Source organism: Lutra lutra, chromosome 1, assembly GCF_902655055.1.
Source record: "Lutra lutra chromosome 1, mLutLut1.2, whole genome shotgun sequence".
Classification (NCBI taxonomy): Eukaryota; Metazoa; Chordata; class Mammalia; order Carnivora; family Mustelidae; genus Lutra; species Lutra lutra.
In genome coordinates this window covers 57,254,610-57,280,241 of record NC_062278.1, presented here as the reverse complement: position 1 = coordinate 57,280,241, position 25,632 = coordinate 57,254,610, and the positions used below count along the sequence as shown (strand labels likewise).

The 25,632-nt window shown below is 38.2% G+C and overlaps 1 protein-coding gene and 1 pseudogene across 1 annotated transcript in view; both read left to right on the top strand.

The window, feature by feature from the left end:
• MORC1 (MORC family CW-type zinc finger 1) overlaps nucleotides 1–25,632 on the top strand; it is a 177,694-nt gene that overhangs the window by 69,194 nt on the left and 82,868 nt on the right. The window contains exons 10-14 of the mRNA XM_047690254.1: nucleotides 996–1,075; nucleotides 1,810–1,880; nucleotides 4,038–4,102; nucleotides 6,885–7,028; nucleotides 9,311–9,465. Of these exons, the coding sequence (XP_047546210.1) occupies nucleotides 996–1,075; nucleotides 1,810–1,880; nucleotides 4,038–4,102; nucleotides 6,885–7,028; nucleotides 9,311–9,465 (515 nt within the window). The remainder of the gene's footprint in view (nucleotides 1–995; nucleotides 1,076–1,809; nucleotides 1,881–4,037; nucleotides 4,103–6,884; nucleotides 7,029–9,310; nucleotides 9,466–25,632) is intronic.
• On the top strand, nucleotides 18,724–19,192 carry LOC125078176 (ERI1 exoribonuclease 3-like; annotated as a pseudogene).

Below are 25,632 nucleotides of genomic sequence, written 5' to 3'. Positions count from 1 at the left end.
TAGGTAACTGGACAAACTTCTACAAATCCTTCAGAGTCTTAAGAGAAAAGGAATTTATCTTGCTACTTCTTTTTCTTTTCTTTCTTTTTTTTTTTTTTAAAGATTTTATTTATTAGAGAGAGAGAGAGAGTGTGTGCCCGTGAACAGAGGGAGGGGGAGAAGGAGAGGGAAAAGCAGGCTCCCCACTGAGGAGGAGACCTGATTGGGGCTTGATCCCAAGACCCTGAGATCATGGCCCGAGCCCATATCAAGAGTCAGATGCTTAACTGACTGAGCCACCAAGGCACCCCAGGGACATGTAGATTTAGACTCTCTCTCTGCCTCAGCAAATACCCTTTTTTAGATGTCTGTAGACATTTTGGTTTCCAGGGATGATCTGCAGGTCTCTCCCCATCTCTGGCTGAGCATTTGATGCCTTTCTAAACATGGAAGGTTTCAGAGAATAGTGAGCTCCTGGGTTTATAAGGGTAAGAGGCAAAAGTTACAAAATGAGGTATATAGTTAAGGTATACATGTAATTGTTTTTAATGTATTTATTTGTTTATTTCTTTACTTGGTGGTTCTTTGTGTTTCTGATCATTTTAGTTAAAGATAGTTGTTTGGGACTGGGAGAACTGGTTTATCCAGTGTCTATGGCCTGAGTAAGAGGGTTATGTATATTAACTAGAAACGTTGATAATGGGTCAGTTACATAGAAATTTTTCTTTTTAAGAAAATTATCCTATTTTATATGTATCAATGAACATTTGTATAGACAGAAATGTATCTCTCTCCTGAAGTTCCCTTTCAAAAGCAAAATGGCCAAGTACTAAAAGGCAAGGAATTTCTTCCTAAGTATAAAATTTGCTGGTTTATCAGTTGGATGCAACTTATTCTATGAATCTTTCTTAACAATTATGTATATCCAGATTATATATTCTTCCTAAAGAATATTCTCTAAGTAGTATGGACTTCAAAATGATCATCTGCTTATGTTCTTTCTTATTTCTCTTCAGAAAGTATCTGTATGTCTCATCTTCTTTTAAAGGAGCATTTAAAAATGAAGTTAAGAAGGCAGAAGAAGCTGTCAAAATTGGTATGTAATTACCTGTAACCTAATCAATGCTCAGTCTGCCATTAATTGTGCATTTATTCTGAGATATGTACTGTTCTAGCATGGTAGGAATGACCACAATTAATCAAATTCCTGCTTCTCAAGAACCTCATAACACATTTTTCTGTCTCTGCCTTTGTTTAATAATGGTGTTATTTATTATAACATATTGCTGTATCTCATTATTTACTATCTATTATTTCAAGTACACACTTGGAACTAGATTGGTATATATTGATATAGGAAATTCTGGTTGGCATGATGCTGAGTTAGATCATTTTAGAGACTAGCATGACATGCATTTTAAGAAGGAATGTTCTACACATTCACTCCCCCAACCCCACCACAAGAGGACAAAGCCATCCTTTCCTGGTGGTCCAGGAGCAAGGAGTAATTTTAATCTACACTTCATGGATTTTAGAGAGTTTTTAGTGGAGCCAAACATTCAGTCCTAACTCTTTAATTGGTATTTATAAAGTTATGCCCTGTCAACTGTACTAAGAGGAAGCCCATGTGGCTGCCTCCATCTGGCATGTGTGGGACCTATGTAAGGAATGTAGGATTTTCTGAGATTATTGTCTATAAGCCATTCCCACTGGTCACAGCCATAGCGCACGTGTGTGTGTGTGTGTGTGTGTGTGTGTGTATCTACCTCTCACTTAAAATTGCTTGAAAGGATTTTCCTGGTGTTGTAATGATCTTGTTTCTGCTTCCAGCCGAACTCATATTGAAGGAGGCACAAATCACAGTAAACCAGCCTGACAGGATTTCTTTGTCTTCTGCCGAGGTATGACACCTAGCCTTCTTAAACGGCAAAGTGTCATTTGCTTTTCCTGCACACAGTTGTCTCTTATCATTTACTTCCCAAACTTATAAACACAGACAAGCTCAGAAGCTTAAGTTGATTTTCACCCAAGTAAACAGAACAGAGGCGTGCAGGAAAAGGAGAGGAGCGTCAGCAGTGAGAGAAGGCTGAGTCTGAGAGCAAAGATAAGCAACGTGGGGTGAATTCAGAAGAGTGGGGAGGAATACTGCAGCTCATTTCTTTAAAATGAAAAGCAATAAGAGAAAAGGAGAAAATAATGAAAAACTAGCAGGAAAAAACTAGCCTATCAAGTTTCCTTGAAAATATCTTTTCAAATTATTGCTCCCTACAGACCTGAATAAATGGGGAAAGCAAGGAGAAGACTAATAAGCCATCCTTTCTTCTGGTGCTAGGAATTATGTGCTATAATTATGAATATTAATAACAGTACTTCCAGCTTACAAAGCTCTTTTCTAGGGAGTTGCTTCATACAGTTCATAAACATTTTCTGTAATCCTTGCAGTACGCTCATGAGTAAGATAGGTTATAAAGAACTATTATTATTAATTATAATGCATGGCAACTAAGGAAAAGAATATTGCTGTAGAACATGTGTTCTAAGTTTGCCAGCTTTTACCAAAAATGTGGTACAAAGCTTTCTACCATGGTGAATTATGAAGCAACGTTTTATTTGCTTGCATATAAAGGAATACAAAGGTGTAAGGAGAAAAAAAATGCTTCATTTCACCTTTCCTTCATCCTTTTCTGCAGACTCAGTAGATGAATCCTTTCTGTGATTTGCCCTTAAACTTTCAAGGACAAGGGCTGATACAGAGCTCTCTCATCTCTAAAGATCATGAATTGGGAATAAAATCAAAGAGTAGCACCTGGTAATGCCCCAAAGTTATCTATGGCTTTCCTGAAATTATCTAACTTTTTTTTTTCCTTTTCAATTATTATTTTAAGGTAAACATAGACCTATCTTACTGTTACTGATTTTTAAAGAAAGGTTTAAGCTTTTTAAGTTCTGTCTTGAAGAAATCGATTTCCTTGGCTTTATGTATTTGAGAGACAAGGGAAACAGACTCTTTCTAATGGGTCAGGACCTTGCTTTCTTCTTGCCTTATCCTTATCTCTCACTGCCTCTTTGCTTGGTGTTCTGAGTGCATTGACAGGAAGGGTGGGGAAGTCTTTGACCACCTTGCTTTGTTGATCAGCAAAGAGAGCAAAGCAGAATGACCTTGGCTTCCAACCCCTTAAATTCCTTGAGGCAGTTGAGTGGTTGCATTTGAAGCGAAATACTTACCATTTTACCACTTGCTTTTACTTTAAAGTCAGGGAAAAGAGTATTCAGTGAGTGGTTTACTCACTGAATGAGATGGCCATCTTTCATATCAGGTGGATAGAGCACATTAAAAACCTGTTGTTATTTGTGAAATAGTAACAGTACATTATTTCTTTTCTGTCTGGTTAAAGGGAGCATACTATAGAGATAGGGCAGTGAATGAGCCAGTAGATCAAGATAAAAAAGAAGATAAAGACAGGTGGGCATTGGTATTGAGGTACTCTGAAAGGCAGAAAGCCTAAGTTATGGGCTAACCTATTAAGGGACAGCTTGGGGAGTAGTATTCGGGGTATCTGGAACTTGATATAAAGAAGACATTTTCTTATGGTGACTGACAAAATTTTTTAATAGCAACTTTGCTTTTCCTGAAGAAGCTTTAGTGATTGCTCATGCGATTTAGCAATTTTTGTTGTTGTTGTTCTCACAGACAAAAGTCAAAGTCATTCAGTGTATTAGTACATCAAATGACTTTGTTAAGCTTTTGTGTAAATTGTGTGAAAGCCAGTGTGACCTTACAGGGAACAATGGCTCTTTTCTAAAAGGCAGAGAGAGAACATTGGAATATGTGCAAAAAGAGAACTGTGGGTTAGGATTTGGTGTGTCCTCTTAGCTACTGGAACCGAATCATTTATCAAGTATTTATTGAGTCTCTACCATGGTACAATTGCATTAGGCAATGTGACCTATCACTATTACCCTTGTGAAACATTTGGATAATAGGATAATAAATATCAGCTCAGCTTTCATTAATTTAATAGAATTATGTTCTCTCCTAACCAAATGTACTTCTCCAGGACATATTACAGAAAGCTTTGGAAGATGTAGAAGCAAAGCGTAAGATTCTTAAAGAGAAACAGAGGTAAGATGTAAGATTTTTCTGTTCCACCAGAATCCTCTGCACTTTGATAAAACAAATTCTGATTTCTGAGGAGACAGATTTGCTGGTTAATTTGATAACTTCTCTTTCTCGGCCTATGACACCTTATTATATTAAGATGTTATATTAAGCATAATATGGTCAAAATTCCCCAACCACATAATCAATGAGAGTATTTATAAAATATATATTTGCATGTATACATGTATTTACATAATGTTAAAACTTCTGCATAGAGAGTGAAAAGTCAGCTCAGTGTCCAGTTGAGGAAGTGAAATCTGCCCAGAGGATCAGCTGACTACTTGCTCTGTGTCCTTTGCCAGGCATAAGCCTTTAGAGGGTTGGTTTCTTTTCTCTTCTAGTTTCTGGTTTCTTCTCTCTTCTAGTACTGCTTAAAATTTAAAATTGAAAATGTTTCAAATAAATGTATCACATATGTAATTAAAATAAAAATAGCAAGCCTAACTTACAAAACCATTATTTACATTTGTAAAGTTGACTTGGTTTCCAGCTCAGGTGTTAAACAAGTTAAACTGAGAATATTCAGTGTTGTCTAGGTAAGGTCAGACTTTGAAAACTGGGACAATGTTGAGAAACAGATTTTTAAAGAAGCATTACTAGTTTCCAGAATTATTGTTTGTGAACTATGAAGTGCTATATAACCATAACTTTCCTCAAAACTGAAATTTGAAATGTTAACTCTATGCATTTATCAAAATAAATATTAAATAAATCTCATAGAAATCTTCATTAAAAAACAAAGTCCTCTTTACTTTTTTAAAGTTTTTATTTAAATTTCAGTTAGTTAACATACAATATTATATCCATTTCAGGTGTATAATATAGTGATTCAGCACTTTGATACAATACCCTGATTCTCATCAGAACAAGTGCCCTCATTGTTTTTGTAGCTGAGTAGTATTCCATTGTATGTGTATACACACACACACACACACACACACACACACCCATCTTCTTTGTCCATTCATCAGTTGATGGATGCTTGGGCTGTTTCCACAGCAAAGGCCTCTTTAAAGTTTCCAGAAAGAAAAATCTGGTTGATGAATTGTTTGTAGTTAGTTACATTGATATGCACGAAAGGTGACTGATCTACATTTTATTTATAATAATGCCAGTTAGTTGGTATGAACTTATTTTTAGAATGAAATGCTTTTTAACTTATTGATTGACTTTTTTAATTACGTACTGATTTTGAGAGAAAGACACACACACATAAACACACAGAGCAAGTGTGAGGGGGAGAGAGAGAGAATCTCAAGCAGACTCCCCACTGACCCCTAGAGCCCAGTCCAGGGCTCGATCTCACGACCCTGAGATCCTGGCCTGAGCTGAAACCAAGAGTTGGATGCTTATCCCAGCTGTTCTATCCAGGCAACCCCAAAATGCTTTTTTAAAAGAAAATTCAAGGCAATCAGTATTACTTACTTTTGTAGAGTGATTACATAATATCCTATAACACCCTGTTTTGGGGTCCCTTACATAGTCAGTATTCTTTTTTGTTGAAGAGTAAGGATTTAATATGGAGTATACATTTTTGGGAAAAAGTGTGATTTGTATACATTTGACCCAACATGTATGTGCTTAAAAAACAGATACTATATTAATCCAAGTCAGTATAATTTCCTTACAAAGTCTAATGTATTCTGTATATACTATCTACATGGAAGAACTACTAGGACTTTTTCTTAGTCCATTAATGATAGATGTATTTAACCAGTCCAGTAAGTATATTATGTCAATCATAATGGCACGTTATCATAAATTTGAAAAGAAAAGGCTGTTTTTGTGGAATGAGGAGAACTACAAGATGGGTGGAGGGGAAGAATTATATTGGGTACCATTCTTGATAGGAAAAGGAAAATAGCATTGGTGAGGCACCTACTCTGTTCCAGGTTTATACTTAACATTCTCTTTTCCAGTCCTCATGATATCCCAAATGGCTAGGTGTGCATTTTTCTGATTTTTCAGATCAGACAGAGAGTTAAAGTGACTCATTCTTAGTCACATGGTTATTACAGAGATGAGCTTATATTTGAACCCAGCTCTGTCTTTCTGATTCTTACATCCAGGTGCTTTTCATGGCTCCAAGCAGACTCCTATTACTACGGTTGTTTCTAGCATATTCTGCTGTGTCTCGATTTCTGTTTTTACACTTTTATAGAAAAGTCACATAAAACATAAGATAGCAGGACAGAGTCAGAAAAACAGGAGCTCACGTCTGTTGCCCTTGTAAACTTGCCTTATTAACTTTGATTTACCTTTGATTTTGGAGAAAGAGAGAAAGCTACAGAATGTCTTTTGCACATTCCAATCTATATAGGATATTGAGAGGCCTGAGGACATGCTGAAAGTTAGAAATCACATCCAGTGTTAAAAATACCTAAATTTAAAAGAGTCAAATCATCATTTTTCAAAAATGCTGCAGCATATATACATATTAGACCGTGTAACATTTCAAGAATATTTTGGAATTTTCTAGTTCTTTTAAGTTGAGGTTGGCAAACCTGTTACTTAATCAAGGACTGCTTGTGTTTGATGGGTATGACCATCATGTTTATGCAAAATACTAGGCTCTACAGAGATGCTGAGGGTACCAACTAGGTTTTGCAAAACTCCTGGGTATTTTATATATAGTTCTATTGATTTTCACTGTTGCAGTTTAATTATGGGCAGCCTGTACACTGTATATTTTTATTTACTAAAAACTTTTTTTTTTTTTTTACTTTTCTAAATATAATGCCAGAGAATTAAAAAAAGCAAGAACACTCTGCTTGTTCTTTGGAGTGAACATAGAAAATCGAAGCCAAGCTGGGATGTTCATTTACAGTAATAACCGCCTGATCAAAATGCATGAGAAAGTGGGTCCACAGTTGAAACTGAAGTCCTTGTAAGTATGTTTTTGTTCTCAGAGGCATAGGCAGGATGAGGGAGGTTGCAGTAAGATTCTGTCTGTGGAGTTAGATGAGTGATTAATCATAATGGGAGCAGGTGTCATGTCCTCTGTTCACCCTTCCCATCAATATGCAGGCATTAATCTGCCTAATTTATAATATCAGCAGAGCTGCATGCCTGACCTAGGGCAAAATCATACTTTGGGAAATTTTTTCAAAACATTTCCTGAGCAACCTGATGTTTTACCATTTCTTGCACCATCTACTCGGGTTAGGTTCTTAATATTTCACCAATTTAAAAATGATACAAGCATAATAAAGAAATTTTAGGAGAGAAAAATCCGTAGTCTTGTAAAGCAACCCTGTTAACATTTTGTGCAACCCTTACATGTGTGAGTTCTTGCCAGTTACCTTTGTGAGCGTGTATTATTAACACTCTCCAGCCTACTTGGCTTCCGGAGTAACACGTTCTGGTGCTTTCCTGATGGGCTGAAACTCCAGGAGCTGCTTTCATGAATTATGTAGAGAGTGAAACAGGAAAATTGTGACCTGTAAAATGGTGCAGGTCTCAAACACAATAATTGTGACTAGTAGAATGGCTCAGGGGAACATTTTTCATCTTCTGTCTCACTCTCGAGGAATTCATTTGCTCATTCAGCAAGCTCTCATTGCAGGGGTCATGCACCAGGCACAGCACCAAGTTCTGCAGACAAGACGGTGAATGCCTGCTGCCCTCTGCTAAAAAACTTACAGTCCAGTGAAAGGGACAAGTATCCGAATACATATTTTTTTATATTCTATGGAATCAGCAAGAATGATCTTTTAAAAAAATTACTCTCTTGCTTAAAACCCCACTGCACGTCAGATAGAATTGGTTACCATGGTTTTCCAGTGATCTGGCCTCTGCCTGGCTCAGGGACAGCCCCTGCCCTGCCCACACTCTCAAGCCTTCTCCTCACACCATAGCTTCCTATCTCTCACATATCCTAAGCTTGCTCCTGCCTTACTGCATGGTGTCTGCCCTCCCCCTGCATGGTGTCTGCCCTCCCCCTGCCTTGAACCTTCTGTCCTCAGGTCTCCCTACTTCTCGTCCTGGCATGTTAGTTAAGCACCAACTCTAAAATCCCCTCTGTAGGAAGGTCTTCCCAGACTGTCTAATTAACATTAGCCCCTCCCACCAGCCCCTCCACCTTACCACCTTCACATGTTACAGGACCTGCTTGATTTATCACCATCTGAAATGATCTGGTCACCCATACTGCCAATTATTCTTCAATAGAAGAGAAACTTTATAAGGAGGGACCTTGTTTTTCTTGCTTAATATTGTATTCTTGGTTCCTGGAATAGGGCCAGGTGCTATGGATGGATGGATGGATGGATGGATTCTAGAGGATGAATATGTGCTAGAGGCTTACTTAATATATGCAGAAAGAGCATTGGGAGGGGTAATCAGCTGAACTGCGGGAAGTTGAGTCAGGCTTCCTGGAAGAAATGCCCAGACATAGACTTAGAGAATGAATAGTGAAGGGAGGGCAGGGTGGAAGAGGAAAGTGTTGGAAAACATCATAGGCAGCTCCACATCGGGAAGACTTGGTCTGTGTGCCTTGCCAAGGGGAGTTGGGAGAGCTAGACAACTGGATGCTCTTTCCCAAAACATGGAAAGTAACCAGAATATTCTGTCACTAAGTGGAAATATCCCAGTTACATACATCATAAGCTGCTGAAAATCTGAAAAAAAAATTGAATTTATCCATCAGACTCAGGCATATACCTGTTGCTTTCTGGAATAATCTAGCCCTTACGTTCCTTTAGTAGAATTCACTAAGCACCCCACAGACCTCTGAAATGATGAAGAAAAATTCAATCTGACAGATGAAATGAGGATGGAGAAAGTGACTCTCTGGCCAGATCACTAAGAGGGTCATGTCAGTTTATTTCAGCAAAGCGTTGTTAGTGGTGTCTAATGCTAAAAGGCTTCCTCTTCCCACCCTGATTCCCATGGAAGATTTTGGTTTGGAAAAGGAGTCATATTAATTAAGCAACAGTGCATTAAGAGATTTTTTATTATGAGACCAAATATACCGAGGATTATCATAGATTTATATAACAGAAGACAGTTTTAACTTGTTAAACTTTACCGTGGTCCAGACCAAGTGAATCAAGTTATTTGTTAAAAAAACCAAAAAAACTGATTGCAAAAGACCATGGTATATTTGCTTTTCCTTTTTCCTTAGCTAAATTTCACCGAATTTACTTATGTATTTATTTATTCTTCCAGACTTGGTGCAGGTGTGGTTGGAATTGTTAATATACCCTTGGAGATCATGGAGCCATCCCATAATAAGCAGGAATTTCTCAATGTCCGAGAGTATAATCATCTTCTAAGAGTCATGGGACAGTACTTAGTCCAGTACTGTAAGGACACTGGGATCAGTGAGTATTCAGTAGTACATAGTAAGAGATACTTAATTGGGAGTCATCTTGTGTGATTTCTTTAAGCTGGAATGATTGCACTGATTTAGGCAACTGGTAGCCCAAAGCCCTGAAAGAGAGTTCCTTTTATTTATAAAAATAATAATATTGGGGTGCCTGGGTGGCTCAGTAGGTTGAGGTCTGCTGTTGGCTCAGGTCATGATCCCAGGGTCCTGGGGTTGAGTCCCACATTGGTCTCCCTTCTCAGTGGGGAGTCTGTTTGTCCCTCTCCCTCTGCCCCTCTTGTGCTGTCTCAAATAAATAAAATCTTTAAAAGATAATAATAAATAAGAGAGATGAGAGGGGAGTCAGTCTCAGAATCTTTCCCAGAATATTATGTGAAAAATATAGCAGCAGATTAAAAACTATAAGAGGAGGGCAGTCAGCAGAAAGCTGATCATAGAGGAAGGAAGCAGAAGTCTGCTTGAAGAAGACCTAGGGGGCCACTCTAAGTCTCTACTGTGTGGGAAGGAGCACATATGTCCATGCAGACTGAGAAGCTCCCATAGCATTGTTATGTCATGCCATAGCAGAATCATTGTTGACCTTGGATAATTGTGGATGTGTGTTAAACCTTGTCTTGTAAGACTAACAAGGCTAGGATATGTTAATGAAAATTTTGATTAAAAATCACTGAAACAAATATATTTGTAAACTTAAAAAAAATCTGATTTATTTATTTATGAGAGAGTGTGCGAGCCTGTGAGCAGGGGGGAGTTGCAGAGGGAGAGGGAGAAGCAGGCTTCCAGCTGACAGGGAGCCTGATGCAGGATTCGATCCTAAGACTCTGGGGTCATGATCTGAGCTGAAAGTAGATACTCAACTGACTGAGCCACTCAGGCGCACCCCCTTTCTAAAGTTTTATTTATTTACTTATGAGAGAGAGTATGAATGTGTGAGCAGTGGGGAGGAGCATAGGGAGAGGGAGAAGCCGACTCCCAGCTGAGCAGGGTGCCCATATATTCAGAAACTTAAGATAAACTTTAGTTATCTGAAAAATTCGGCTTATTCAGACCACTTCACTCTCCAGAGATACCTGAACAATGAGATGGTGTGCTGTGCATTAATGAAATAAACTTCCTTTAAGTTATGCAGACATAGGGCTTCATTTATGGAAAGAAATAGGCTACTGTGTTCAATGATTTGCATGAAGTATGTATAATTCATGCATATCAAAAATTATGTCTCTACCCTTGAGACAACTTAAAAATCTTACTGCTCTACTTGAAGTCGTGATTTTAGAATATTTTCTTTTCTTTTGTACTCACTTAGCTCAGTGCTGAAATTTTCTTACAGTAGCAAAACAGGAAAGAGTACAGGAACTCAGGGGAGAAGAAGGGGAGTGGGAATGAAGGTGAGGGCACAGATTTCCTGCCAAAGCTGGGTTTTCATGTCCTGGTCTAAAACGTACTTAGAGTGAGCAACAACAGCATCACCTGAGAGCTTGTTAGAAATGCAGCATCTCAGACCTGCTAGCCTACATTCAGCATGTCAGCAACATCTCCAGTAATCTGTAGGCACAACTGAGTTTGAGAAGCACTGCTCTGAAGAGTATATCCATGTAATATTTGTTTAGCATAGACATACTTTTTCCACATGTATTTTTTTCTTGTAGACATGTCTGAAGTTATATTAAATGTAGGTGTGAGTACCTTATTTGGCAGGTTATGCTTAAAGCTGTAGAAAACAGAGGACTATCAGAAGAAGATCTAAATCAAGGATTTACTTTCTGGTCTTGAAATGCTAGCTTGACATAGTACAAAAGAAAAAACATTAAGCCTTTGAAAGTTGCATGCCTTCTCCATTCTCCTCACGTTTTCTCTGTAATCTCTTCCTTGTCTTGCTCATCCTTGCAATAAGTAATAACCTCAGAAAGAGGCATGAAACTTAAAGGTGATAGGAACCATCTCCATCTGGCCCACACTTCCCCAGAACAGTCTTAGTGAGTTCTGTTCTGGGGAGAGCTCTCTTTAAGCCCCTTTTCCTGGTGGGGTTACCCTCCTAACAACTGATCTTTTCACTCTTGTCTACTTCCTCCCCTCTATGTAACTCCCCAGCCCTATCTCAACCTAATTTTTTTCAGAAACTTCTCAGTGGACGTACTAGGATTCAAAAGTAAGTTAGGTTTGGCCTTTTGTCCAGAACTGCCATCTTCTAGTAAATCACCAAAATGACCAACACAAAGGGAAAGAGGAGGTACCTGCTCTGTGTTTTCTAGGCCTTGTAGAAAACATGGTGGTGTTCCTTTGGCCACATACATTCGAATCTATAAGAAATGTGATATTGGGGACCTCAGGGAAATGGGCACTGTTCAAAGAAGAATGCCCATGGCAACACTGAAAGAGTCTATAAGGTTACTCAACATGCTGTTGGCATGGTTGTAAACAAGTTAAAGGCAAGATTCTTGCCAAGAGAATTAATGTATGCATTGAGTGTTAGGGTCCGTAATCAAAGGAGCGAGACTGATACAAAGCGAAGGTCAAAGAGACGGCCCTGACCGGTCAGTTTGATTCTCGATGCTTGGCGTGAAATAAAGCTTTGCTTGACCTTCACTTTGTATCAGTCTCGCTCCTTTGATTACGGACCCTAACATTGAGCATATTGAACACGCAAGGAGCCGAGATAGCTTCCTGAAGCCTGTGAAGGAAAATGATCAGGAAAAGAAGGAAGCCAAAGAAAAAGGTACTTGGGGTCAGTGGAAACACCAGTCTGCTCCACTCAGAGAAGCACACTTTGTGAGAACTGATGGAAAGGAGCCTGAACTGCTAGAACCCACTCCCTATGAATTGTGGCTTGATAAATGTAAAAAAAATAAAAAACCTCAAGATTATAAAAATGTTTCTTTTTTTTAAAGATTTTATTTATTTATTTGATGAAAGCACAGTGAGAGAGGGAACACAAGCAGGGGGAGAGGAAGAGGGAGAAGCAGACTTCCTGCTGAGCAGGGAGCCCAAGGCTGGACTCCATCCCAGGACCCTGGATCGTGCCCTGAGCTGAAGGCAGATACTTAATGACTGAGCCACTGAGGTGCCCCAAAAATATTTCTCTTAATTGAGTAGAAATATGGTGTCCTTTCCCCCAAAAAAATATTTAAAGCAAAAAAAAAAAAATGTTAGGTTTGTATTTTAATTATTAATGCCATGTTGTTTTCCCAATTTCATAATTGCCTAGGAATTGATTCCTGGCTGGGGATACTTTTACAAAAGGTGTTCCTCAAGAAGGACATCAGTGAGTGGAGAAAGGAGAGCAAGCAAGTGTGTTTGTTTACATGACAGCCTCATCTCAAAACTTCTTATTGAACTGAATCAAGTAATCAAGGTCAGAATTGGTAGTCTCAGAAACTGTGCTGAGGAGATGGGCTTTCAAGTTCTTTGTGTATTAATTCCCACAGGAATAACCAAACTTATCTAATGCTTCCTAATACTCTAAAAGCCAGTATTGTAGGGCACATAGTTTTAATGAAAAGTATTTGGGTAGATTTTTGCTTTATAAATAAAAGATCTAGTCTTTGTATTTGCTATAAATCTGGTCTGTTTTTACGGAAAATTGAGGCCTTGTAAAAATCAAATCCACAGAAAGGGAAATGGAGAGGTAATGACTTTGTGTCATTTATCAAATCTGCATTTATGTTTGGCACAGTTGATGCTAAGAACCTCAAAAATATTTCTCTTGTCTTTAGTCTGACCTCACCTCACTGTCTGCTACATATTTCCTGAAGCTTTCTGCATCCTTACAGTGAAATAGAAGTATTGATCATCAGCTTTTTGGAGTAGGGAGAGAAGGAGAAGGAAAAGATAGAAAACCATCTAATGAAATTTGGATTTGAAAGGAAGCAATTACACAGAAATTTATCACTAAAACTTTTCTAAAATGGATCAGAATACAGCCGATGTGCTAAGTGAAACCTGGGACATAATAAACATGACCTCTCCTAGCAGAACTCAAACAAGAGGGCTTCAGAGGGGCAAGGAGGCTAAAAATCATATAAGCCAGTCACCCCCCTGATGCTTTAATCTCCTCTACCTCACCCACTCCTGCCCCAGGCAAGTGGACCACCATTTTAAGCCTGGGTGAGGGTTTCTTGTGAGAGAAAAATTGCCACTTCCTGAGGCGGCCCATGAATCTCTACACAATTGTATTAAAAAATTACATTTTCATAGCAGAGTCACATCTGTTCCTCAGATGTTGTTACATTCATTTACCTGTGGTAGGCACAGAGTGTTAGAGGACTAACAGATCAGACCAGTCCATCCTCTCTGGGAGTCTGCAGTCTAGCAAGGCTAACACAATTTGACAATTAGAGGTAGGATTTGTGCCCAACAGAGAAGAAGCCAGTGCTCTGGAGCCAGAGAGGCCTCCATGAGGAAGTGATGTTTCCTGAAGGATGAGGAGGCCTTAGCCAGGACAACAAAATTTTTCCCTCTTGGGGCCATGAAGGATAGGCCTAAATAAAGCCTTTCCAAATGACAGGCATTTGAGGACAACCTTTCTCTCTTCAGCTTTATTTTATCCTAACATTTCCAAGTTCTGTTGCTATTCTTCATTTGATGAGGGTTAAATATATTCACCATTTTAATGTTATATTTTATAAAGTGTGCTGGTCACGTAGAAACAAAAATTTCAGAGGAAACCCAGCCTCGGATAAAATGGGATCATCTCTTTCTTCTTAAGTTGTTGTAATTCTACTATTGCAGCCTGATGTATTAACTCTCAGTAAGCACATTATTGACTTTCAGTGTCCTTATTGCCAATTAAAATTCTTAATAAAATTTTTAGTATGTATTCTTTTTAAGCCATACATCTCATATTTTTTTTCCAGTGTTTTTGGACCCTAGATTAGAAACCTACATTTAGTCCTATTAAATGCCATCACCTTATTAGGCCCATACTTTCAGGACTCTCTTGTTGACTTCTAACTGATATGCCATTTTTCCAGATAAATTTGGCCAGTATTTTCTCTATAATTTCTTATAAATCCTGCTGCAAAGGATAGAAAAATCAAGCACATGGACCTCCACTGAGATAGAATATGCTGGATATTTATTAGACTGGATAAATATATTAATCAATTACAAATCTTCCTAGTTAGGCTGTCATTTCGCTTACATCAGTGTCTCAGTTTGTGTATAATTTTGAGAGTGAGAGATAGTATTTGTTAGATGGAATGGTTTTTAAAAAATAGATAATGCTTTACATCTTAGGTTGGGCTGCTATAACAAAATACTATAATCTGGTGGCTAACGAACAGCATGAATATATTTCTCACAGTTCTGGAGGCTGGAAGTCTAAGATCAGGGTCCCAGTATGGTCGGATTCTGGTGAGAGCTGTCTTCTAGTTTGTAGACTGCTGCCTTCTTATATTCTCACCTGGTAAAAAGAGAGCTCGCTTGCTCTCTGGGCTCTTGTAAGGGTACTAATCCCATCATGAGGGTTCCACTCACATGACATAATTACCTCCCAAGGACCCCACTGGTAAATACCATCACCCTGGGGATTAAATTTCCACCTAAAAATTTAGTAGGGTTGCAAACACTCAATCCATAACACTAATAGCTATAATTAGCTACTCAACGACAAATATTGTTTCTCTTATGATGTGTTTCCATCTATAAGATCTTAGAAAGGCACTACAAGAAGAATGAAATGGAACATCTCTGCTAGGGATACATGTTGAGTGAGGAGGTCTATGTAAATATTAAAAGGGACTACGAGTCAAGTTTATTTGGAGATGTAGGTCAAGAAATAATTCATATCTCTTTTTAAATTCAGTTTTTCAAGGTACAGATTTTATGTATTTTATTCATTAAAAAATATATATACATATAGTTTTAGATTTTATTTATTTATTTGATAGAGATATCACAAGTAGGCAGAGAGGCAGGCAGAGAGAGAGAGAGAGAGAGAAGGAAGCAGGCTCCCCTCTGAGCAGAGAGCCTGATGCACGGCTTGATCTCAGGACCCTGAGATCATGACTTGAGCTGAAGGCAGAGGCTTAATCCACTGAGCCACCCAGGTGCCCCTAAAAAATATATTTTCAATATTTTATGTTATTTTTTAAAGAGTTTATTTATTTATATAAGGGGGAGGGAGAGAGAGCATTAGCTGGGGGTGGGGGGGAGGAAGAGGCAGACAGAGAAGCAGACTCTCCACTGAGCATGGAGCCCTGACCCAAGCTCCATTCCAGGACCCTGAGATCATAACCTGAGCAGAAGTCAGACACTTAATGAACCAGCCAGGTGCCCCTTATATGTTATGTTTCATTTTGAAATTTTTCATTTTGGTATTAATGGACTGTATTGTTTCACCAGAATTCTTATGTTTTAGTCCAAACCCCTAATACTTCAGGATGTGACTGTATTTGGGGCCTTTGAAAAGGTGATTAAGTTAAAATGAGGCCATTAGAGGGGCACCTGGATGGCTCAGTGGGTTAAGACCTCTGGCTTCAGCTCAGGTCATGATCCCGGGGTCCTGGGATTGAGCCCTGCATCGGGCTCCCTGCTCAGCGGGGAGCCTGCTCCCCTTCCTCTCTCTGCCTGCCTCTCTGCCTACTTATGATCTCTGTCAAATAAATAAATAAATAAAAATCTTGAAAAAAAAAAAAAAAAGATGAGGCCATAGAGTGAGCCCTAATCCAGTCTGACTAGTGTCCTTATAAGGAGAGGAAATTTGGACAGAGAGAGTCTAGGGATGGGTGTTTGCAGAGAAAAAATGATGTGAGGAAATAAATTTCCATCATTTACACCACCCAGTCTGGATTTTGTTGTTGTTATTGGCAGCCCTAGCAAACTAATATATATGGGAATTTGTGAAATTAGAATTAAAGAGAATATTATAATGAAACCCATAAATCTATCATCCAGTCTCAACAGTTATCAACTCCTGGTCAAACTGGTATCATCTATATTCCTCCTACCCCTCAACAACTAGATTATGAAGAAAATTCCAGACATTGTATGTCAAATATATTTATGTCTTTTTTAATTTTTAATTTTTTTAATTTAATTTTTTCAGTGATCCGAGACTCATTGTTTATGCACCACACCCAGTGCTCCATGCAATATATGCCCTCCTTAATACCCACCACCAGGCTCACCCATCCCTCTACCCGCTTCCCCTCCAAAACTCTCCGTTTCTCAGACTCCACAGTCTCTCATGCTTCATCTCCCTCTCTGATTTCCCCCATTCACTTTTCCTTTCCTTCTCCTAATGTCCTCCATGTTATTGCTTATGCTCCCCAAGTAAAAACCACGATAATTGGCTCTCTCTGCTTGACTTACTTCCCTCAGCATTATCTCCAGTCCTTTCCATGTTGATACAAAAGTGGGTATTCATCCTTTCTGATGGAGGCGTAATACTCCATTGTATATATGGACCACATCTTCTTTATCCATTTGTCTGTTGAAGGGCATCTTGGCTCTTACCCCAGTTTGGTGATTGTGGCCATTGCTGCTATGAACATTGGGGTATGGATGACCTTTCTTTTTGCTACATCTGTATCTTTGGGGTAAATACCCAGTAGCGCAATTACAGGGTCATAGGGAAGCTCTATTTTTAATTTCTTAAGGAATTTCCACACTGATTTCCAAAGTGGCTGCCCCAACTTGCATTCCACTGACAGTGTAAGAGGGTTCCCCTTTCTCCACATCCTCTCCATCATTTGTTTACTGTCTTACTAATTTTGGCCATTCTAACTGGTATCTCAGTGTGGTTTTGATTTGAATCTCCCTGATGGCTAATGATGAACATTTTTTCATGTGTCTATGAGCCATTTGTCTTCTTTGGAGAAGTGTCTGTTCATGTCTTCTGCCCATTTTCTGACTTTATAAAAGAAAGAACTCTGTTTAAAAACATAATCACAATACAGATATAACACCTAAACAACTATCAATACTTCCTTAATACAATTTCTAATTATTTCCCATCATAATCTTACCCATCCCCATTTTTCTTTTTCTCCCTTGTTTTTCCCTGCAATTTATTTGTAGGAAAACTGGACTGGTTGTTTCAGTTTCTACATGCTCTAAATTTTGCTAACTGCCTTCCTGGGTGGGGTTTAACAGCTTTCTTCATTCTGTTGATTTTTCTGCAAATGAGTAGAATCTAGCAGCTTGACCAAATTCAGACTTGGAGTTTTTTCATTTGTTTTTTGTCAAGATGCTTCATAGGTAGTATTGTGTTCTACCATCAGATTGTCTGATTCTCTCTCTTTTAATATAAGCAGTTAATGGTCAGTGCTCAGATCCCTTAGGAGTTCCAAATCTTGTATTTCTATCATATTTTTATCATTTATTAGCTCTAAGACTTCTGTACAGGAAAACTTTTTTCATCTTCCATTTGGTCACCTATGCTAGTTTGTATTTAACCATTTGACAGAAACAGCATAGAGCTCTATACTGATAAAAAAAAAAAGTGTATTTTTTTTTTAAAAGATTTTATTTATTCATGAAAGACAAAGACAGAGAGAGAGAGAGGCAGAGGGAGAAACAGACTCCCCACTGAGCAGGGAGCCCGATGCAGGACTCCATCCCAGGACCCTGGAATCATGACCTGAGCCAGAGGCAGAGGCTTTAATCCATTGAGCCACCCAGACGCCCAGAAAACTTGTATTGAGTAAAAGCTTGATTAGAGATCAAATTAAAACAACAAAAATGATAAAGACATTTACCTGACTTATAGGACATAAATATGTACTCTGTTTAAAATCATTACTTCATGCCAGTTTTCAGCAAATTGCAGGATGGTTCAGGAGTTCATTGAATTGATTTCTGTTCTAAAAAAATCACATTCTTAGATTTTATCCATTTATACTGCTTTTACCTGGTAATTGAAATTATCACCATCGACAGTGGTTATGCTTCCTTTTCTTTCTGACTGCACTTGTATTATTATCATGATAATGACATTTTTTGCATCTACAATGAATTTTCATGCTAAAATATCTCAGAGGATCTTACTTATATTGCAAATAAAATACTAAAAAGCCTGGTGGCCTTCTTTTGTCTGGAATTAAATACACTCTTATTCTTATAGTCTGATTTCCCTTGCCATACCAGGAGCAAGACCTCAAAACTCTGTTAGTCCGCTTATGTGCACCTTTATTTAGTAAAGAAGAGTAGGTTGCATCTTAATGAACTTAAAACAGTGCAGCCAGAATTAAACATATGTTGTATTAACAAAAAAAGTAGGTTGCGTTGGCCAGGGTCAGAGTGCATGGAGGAAATCCTCGTGCTCCTCATCCTGAAGCTAAATGGTCAGACCATGGAGATTGATCATGTCCAGCCCAGAATACATCCACAGCACATGAATCATGTCCAGCACAGAATACATCCTTTCTGTCGAGAGTTCATTGGGATTATTCAAGTCATGGTGGATGGTTGGCAAGTGTTGGAGAGGGTCATCTAAAAACAAGTCAATTTTTGTCACCTCTGGAGACTGGGGCCTGAAAGTCATGCTCCTGGGCCAGTGCTATTACTTGGGTTTGCCAGTGGCAGATTACTTCAAGCAGTGGGTTGATCTGAAAAAGGCTTACAGCTTCACCATGGGCTGCCGGCCCAATAATGGGCTTCTAGATATGAACAAGGGCATCAGCCTGAAGCACGCAGGCACTGATGACTGTAAGAAAATTGCCACCATCATGAAGATACTTGCAAAGCAAGGCTTCATTGTCAAGCAGACCTCACCATTCTGATTGGTGGAGGACAAGAAGGGGCAGGACAGGAAGCTTCTTGGCCTAGCCCAGAACCCTCCTTTCCTTCACCAGAAGGGAAAAGGGAAAATAGCACAGCTCTACATCCAGGGTGTCCCACAGCCTTCCCTGTGGGCTTATGCCCTGGGTAAGGACTTGGTCACTTGGCCCCTCTGGAGCAGACACTTTGTGCCCCCCACCCCACCCCTCAACCTCAGCCCAGTATTAGGGGGCTAAGGGCACCCAGGTACTCACTGCCTCCTCCCTGGTACACAGGTTTCTGCTGAAGCCACCAAGCTCCCCTGAGCCCCCTCTTGTCTGTATTGCATGGTGTTTGCTGCCCCCAGCACTCCAGGACAGATCAGGCCCAATCTTGGCATCTATCCCTATCCCCACTCTGAACGTGCCACTGCATAAAGTCAGGGAAACAAGAAAAAAAAAAAAAGTAACTTTGAATCTTTAGATTTCTGAGGACCTTAGGTCTGTGGGCTTTGTGTATGTCTGAGCAAAGTAAATCCTGGTAGAAAGATAAACTTTGCTAACCCAGATGTTTGAGAGAGTGAGCTGGTTGGCTAGGCAATTGCCCATAATGACACAGAACTCTAGCACTATGCTTTAGATTAGATTATTATGTCTAATTTTAATTTCCCCACTACAGAGGGAATTAGAAAAGTTGAGTGTATGAAAAGAAAAGCAGTGAAAATGATGAAATAAGAATATAACCTAAAAAGAGAAAGTAAAAGTTCTTTCTTCCTGAGGGAAGACACAAAAGAAACCTAACATTTGTCAGTTTTGTTTCTGAAGGCTTGTTGTCAATGGGGCCCCTAACCCTCTTCCTTCTAGGGTCCAGCGCACACAATGGCATGTTTCTGAGCTGGGACCCAAGCAGCCCTAGAGGATTTTAGAGGATGGTTTGGAATCTTCGAATCCCTGTCTACCAATAATTGTCTAAAATGGCATTATACCTTCCATATGCATATGCTACAGTTTTTCCAATATATATAGATGTAGTTTGGGTAGTAAAATCTAGAAGCACATAGGAATGCTATTGAATTCAGTTAATTTTTTTGTCATGTATTTTCTCAGGTAGAGAGAGGGGGGGTTAGTGGTTCTGAACTTTTTTGTGTGTGTGTGGCTTATGGAGCTTCTCATGGGAAACCACTGATACAGAACAAGAGAAAATGATGCTATGTTGCCAGGTGAGGTAATGAAGTTGACACTTCCAGGGACTTGGACCAATTCCTCAGATTCCTGGAGCTCTGCCCTGGAGCCTTCTGTGCTCACAGCAGAGTGAAGTGAAAACATTCTGGCCATGGCTGCCACCTACTTCTGCCACTGACCATCCTGGTGAAGTGAGACTTGCACAACCCACTCTGCTCCACCCGGGAGCCAAGGGAAGCTATGGAGCTGTGGGAAGCTTCACCAGCACTGAAGACCTCTTGCTTTGCTGTCTTTGGGCAAGTGGTTAGGTAGCAGCTGTCATCAGGTGCCCTGCTGACACTCTAAGCCGCCACGGCAGCTCTCCCTCGTTAGTGGCCTTTGGCTTCACAGTCCTCCGCAAGAGTGTACAGGTCTCACTATGAACTGATTGGGGTTGGCATGTCGGTTGAAACCAGTTTGCCATCCCTATCTCAGCGACTCCAGCACGAATATAAATGATCAGTGATCCCACATGGATCAGCTTAGGAAGGGTCTGATGTCTGGCTTGACTAAGAATGAGGGGTAATGATAAACAGGACAATTTCAACAGCAGGAGGCATGATTTAAAATCTGCAGAGAAGGGATATGTAATTTCTATCTCAGGAGATCTTTAAAAATAGAATATAATCATCTATTTAGTTGCAGAACTACCTAAAGTTGGGGACCTGGTTTAAGTACCTTCATCTTACAGTTTTCCTGGTGCTTTGATTTTGTAACTGTTGTAACCTTCCTTATTTTGATTGAAACCATCAAAGCTTTGCTTTGGTAGTTTATTACTGAGTTTTATTTCTTCTTCTCTTGGTTAATTGATTCCCTGGATGTCTCTGTACATTCTATGAATAGATATGAAACTGACATCTAGGAAGGTGTTACATTTCTCTTCCTTTTAAGAGGCAGAGTCTTTGTGAACTGCTCTTTTAGTTACTGGTGTTTGGCAAATATTTAGTAAGTTACTGCAAGAGTTCTCATTATTTTTTCTGAGTTTTAAAAGTCTCCTGAAAAATTAATCAGATTAATTTAAACATTTGGAATCTCCTGAATAAAGTACTCTCTACATAGCTAGCAGTAAATTAAATTTTCAGTTCTCAGATACTCGTTCTAGAAATTAGGACTTTAATTCTGTGTTCACTAATCCCTGATTATTCTAATTTAACAAGCTTGTTGATTATTCAAGCACAAATCTCAAGATAGGTATTCTTTTATAATTTTGAATATTGTCTGTATGCTTGCAGCCATTTCTTGTTTACAAAATAAATTGAATTTTTAGATAAGAATACCTTTAGGATATTAATATAATTTTGGAATTAATAAAGTTTGGGTTATCTACATAGTAGCCTTTATAAGTAGGTGTATTAAGATGTATTTTAAAATACATGTATTAAGATATATTAAGATGTATTTTTAAAAATCAAGTACATTTCAAATTTTGAAATTTCACCTCTTTTAATGCCTAGATAAAAGGGCAATTTAAAAATCTTCATCAAGATATTAACAAAACACTAACAAAAACATCAGTTATTAAGGACACATATATAACCAAATGTCCATAATTATATACCACACCATTAGCCAAAGCCAACTTAATATCATGAATGATTATTAATTTTACTATTCCTTTCCAGAATAGGACAAGAATTTTTTTCCAGCTTTATTAGGATATAATTGACAAAAAAGAATTGTATAAACTTAAAATATACAACATGATGATTTGATATGTATATACATATACATATAAATTGTGAAATATTTACCACAATCAAATTAATCAACATATCCTTCACCTCACACAGGTATCCTTTTGCATGTGTGTGGAGGTAGAATGCTTAAGATCTGTTCTCTTAGCAAATTACAAGTATACAATACTAATCATAGTTGTCATGGCATACATTAGGTCCTCAGAACTTACCTTATTACTGTAAGCTTATACCCTTTGACCAACATTACCCCATTTTCCCTACCCCACAGCTACTGGCAACCACCATTCTACTTTCTATAAGCTCAACTTTAATTTTTTTTAGATTTCTACATATGAATGATACCATACAGTGTTTTTCTCTGGCTTTTCACTTAGGATAATGGTTTTTAGGTTCATTCATGTTGCAGATGGCAGGATGCCCAACTTTTTATGGCTGGATAATATTCCATTACCTAACCATATTTTCTTTAACCATTCATCCGTCAATGGACATAGAGGTTCCATATTTCTGTATCTTGGCTATTCTCAGTAATGCTGTGGTGAACATGAAATTGCAGATACCTCTTTAAGATACTGATTTCATTTCCTTCAGATGTATATCCAGAGGTGGGATTTCTGGGTCATATAGTAGTTCTATTTTTAATATTTTGAGAAACCTCCATACTGTTTTCCACAATGGTTGTACCAATTTACATTCCCACCAACAGTGTGTGAGGGTTCCCTTTTCTCCATATCCTTATCAGCACTTGTTTTCTCTTCTCTTTTTGATAATTCCCATTCTGACAGGTGTGGGGTGATCTTGTGCTTTTGACTTCTGTTTGCCTGATGATTAGCACCTTTTCATGTACCTTTGGCCAACTGTCTATTCAGATCCTTTGCCCATTTTATTATCAGTGTGTAAGTATTATGTTTTTTGTTTTTGCTATTGACTTGTGTGAGTTCTATGCATATTTTAGATATTAAGCCTTTATCAGTATATGGTTTGCAAATATTTTCCTCCTCCTGTATGTTGCCTTTTCATTTTGTTGATTGTTTTCTTTGCTGTGAAGAAGGTTTCAGTTTGATGTAGTCCCACTTGTTTTTTGTTTGATTTTTGTTTGTTGTTATTGTTTGTTTGCTTTCCTTACCTATGCTTTTGGTGTTGTATACAAAATAGACCTGTGTCAAGAAGCTTTTCCCCTATGTTTTATTCTACGAGTTTTATAGTTTCAGGACTTATGTTTAAGACTTTAATCCATTTTGGGTTAATTTTTATATGTGATATAAGATAGGGCCCAGTTTCATATTTTTGCATGTGGATATCCAATTTTTCCAGCACCATATATTGAGGAGATTGTCCTTTCCTCAATTGTGTGTTCTTGGTACCTTTGCCAAAGATTAGTTGACCATATATGAGTGGGTTTATTTCTGGACTTTCTATTCTATCCTGTTGGTCTTTGTGTCTGTTTTTATGCCATCATCATACTGTTTTAATTACTATAGCTTTGTAATATGTTTTGAAATCGGGAAGTGTGATGCCTCCAGCTTTTTTCTTCTTTTTCAAGATAGTTTTGGCTTTTCAGAGTATTCTGTGGTTCCATACAAATTTGGAGATTTTTTTTTTTTTTAATTTGACAGACAGAGATCACAAGTAGGCTGAGAGGCAGGCAGAGAGAGAGAGAGGTGGAAGCAGGCTCCCCACTGAGCAGAGAGCCCGAAGCAGGGCTCGATCCCAGGACCCTGGGATCATGACCTGAGCCGAAGGCAGAGGCTTTAACCCACTGAGCCACCCAGGCGCCCCTGGAGATTGTTTTTTATATTACTTTTGTGTTGACTCTATAGATTGCTTGAGTAGTATGGACATTTAAAAAATACTAGTTCATCCAACCCAAGAATGTGGGATATCCTTCCATTTATTTGGTATCTTTGCAATTTCTTTTATCAGTGTCTTACTGTTTTCAGTATATAGGAATTTTACCTCTGTGGTTAAATTTAATCCTAAGTATTTTATTGTTTTTTTTTTATGTTATTGTAAGTGAGCTTGCTTTCTTAATTTCTCTTTCGGACAGTTCATTGTTAGTAGCAGAAATGCAACTGATTTTAGTATGTTGCTTTTGTATCCTTTGTCTTTACTGAATTTGTTGATTAGTTCTAGTAGTTTTCTTGGTGTAATCTTTAGGTTTTCCATATATACTGTCATGCATCTGCAAACCAGAAATTTTTTTTTACTTCTTCCTTTCTGATTTGGATGCTATTTATTTCTCTTTTTATCTAATTGCTTTAATTAGGACTACCAGTATTATGTTGAATAGAAGTGATGAGGATAGGCATCCTTGTCTTTTTCCTGATCTTGAAGAAAAGCTTTTAACTTTCCACTGCTGAATATGATATTAGCTGTGGGCTTGACGTAATGGCCTTCATTGTGTTGAGGTACATTCCTTCTACACCTAGTTTGTTGAGCTTTTATCTTAAAAAGGTAATGAATTTTGTTACTGTTTTTTAATTGAAATGTAGTGGACATATACTATTAGTTCAAGTATACAACAAAGTGATTCAACATTTATGTATATTATGAAGTGCTCACCATGATAAATCTAGCTATCAGTTGTCATCATACAACGTTGTTACAGATCATTAACTATATTCCCTATATTGCGAATCGTATCCCCATGTCTTATCATTTTAGAACTTTACACCATTTATTTATTTATTTATTTATTTATTTATAAAGATTCATTTACGTATTTTAGAGAGAGAGGGCGTGGTGGGAAGGGGAAGTGGGAGATGGAGAGAGAGAGGACCTTAAACTGCCTCCCTGCTTAGTGCAGAGTCCAACAACCTTGAGATCGTAATCTGAGTCAAAATCAAGAGTCAGGCGTTCAATTGACTGAGCCACACAGGCGCTCCTAGAAGATTGTACTTTTTAATTCTCTTCCCCTGTTTTATTCATTCCTCCTGGCAACTACCGGATTGTTCTCTATTTATGAGTTTGTTTCTGCTTTGTTTTGCTTTTTAGATTCCACATATAAGTGAAATTATCTGGTATTTTTCTTTCTCTGATATTTTTCACTTAGCTTACTATCATCTAGGCCCATCCAGGCTGTCACAAGTGACAGAATTTTATACTTTTTTATGGTTTAGTAGTTCATTGTATATGTATATCATATCTCTATCCATTTGTCCGCTGATGGACACTTAGGGTATTTCCAAATCCTGCTATAGTAAATGATGCTGTAATGAACATAGGGGTGCATGTATCTTTGCGAATTAGTGTAAATACCCAGAAGTCTTATTGCTAGATCATATGGTAGTTCTATTTTTAGTTTTTTTATAAAACTTCATACTTTTCCCATAGTGTATGCATCATTTTGCATTCCCAGTCACCGTGCACAAGGGCTCCCTTTTCTCCATATCCTCACCAACACTTGTCATTTCTGGTCTTTTTATTACCGGTCTTTCTGACAGTTATGAGATGGTATCTTATTGTGGCTTTGATTTATATTTCCTTAATTGTTAGTAATGTTGAGCACCTTTTCATTTGTCTGTTGGCTATATGTATTTCTTTGGA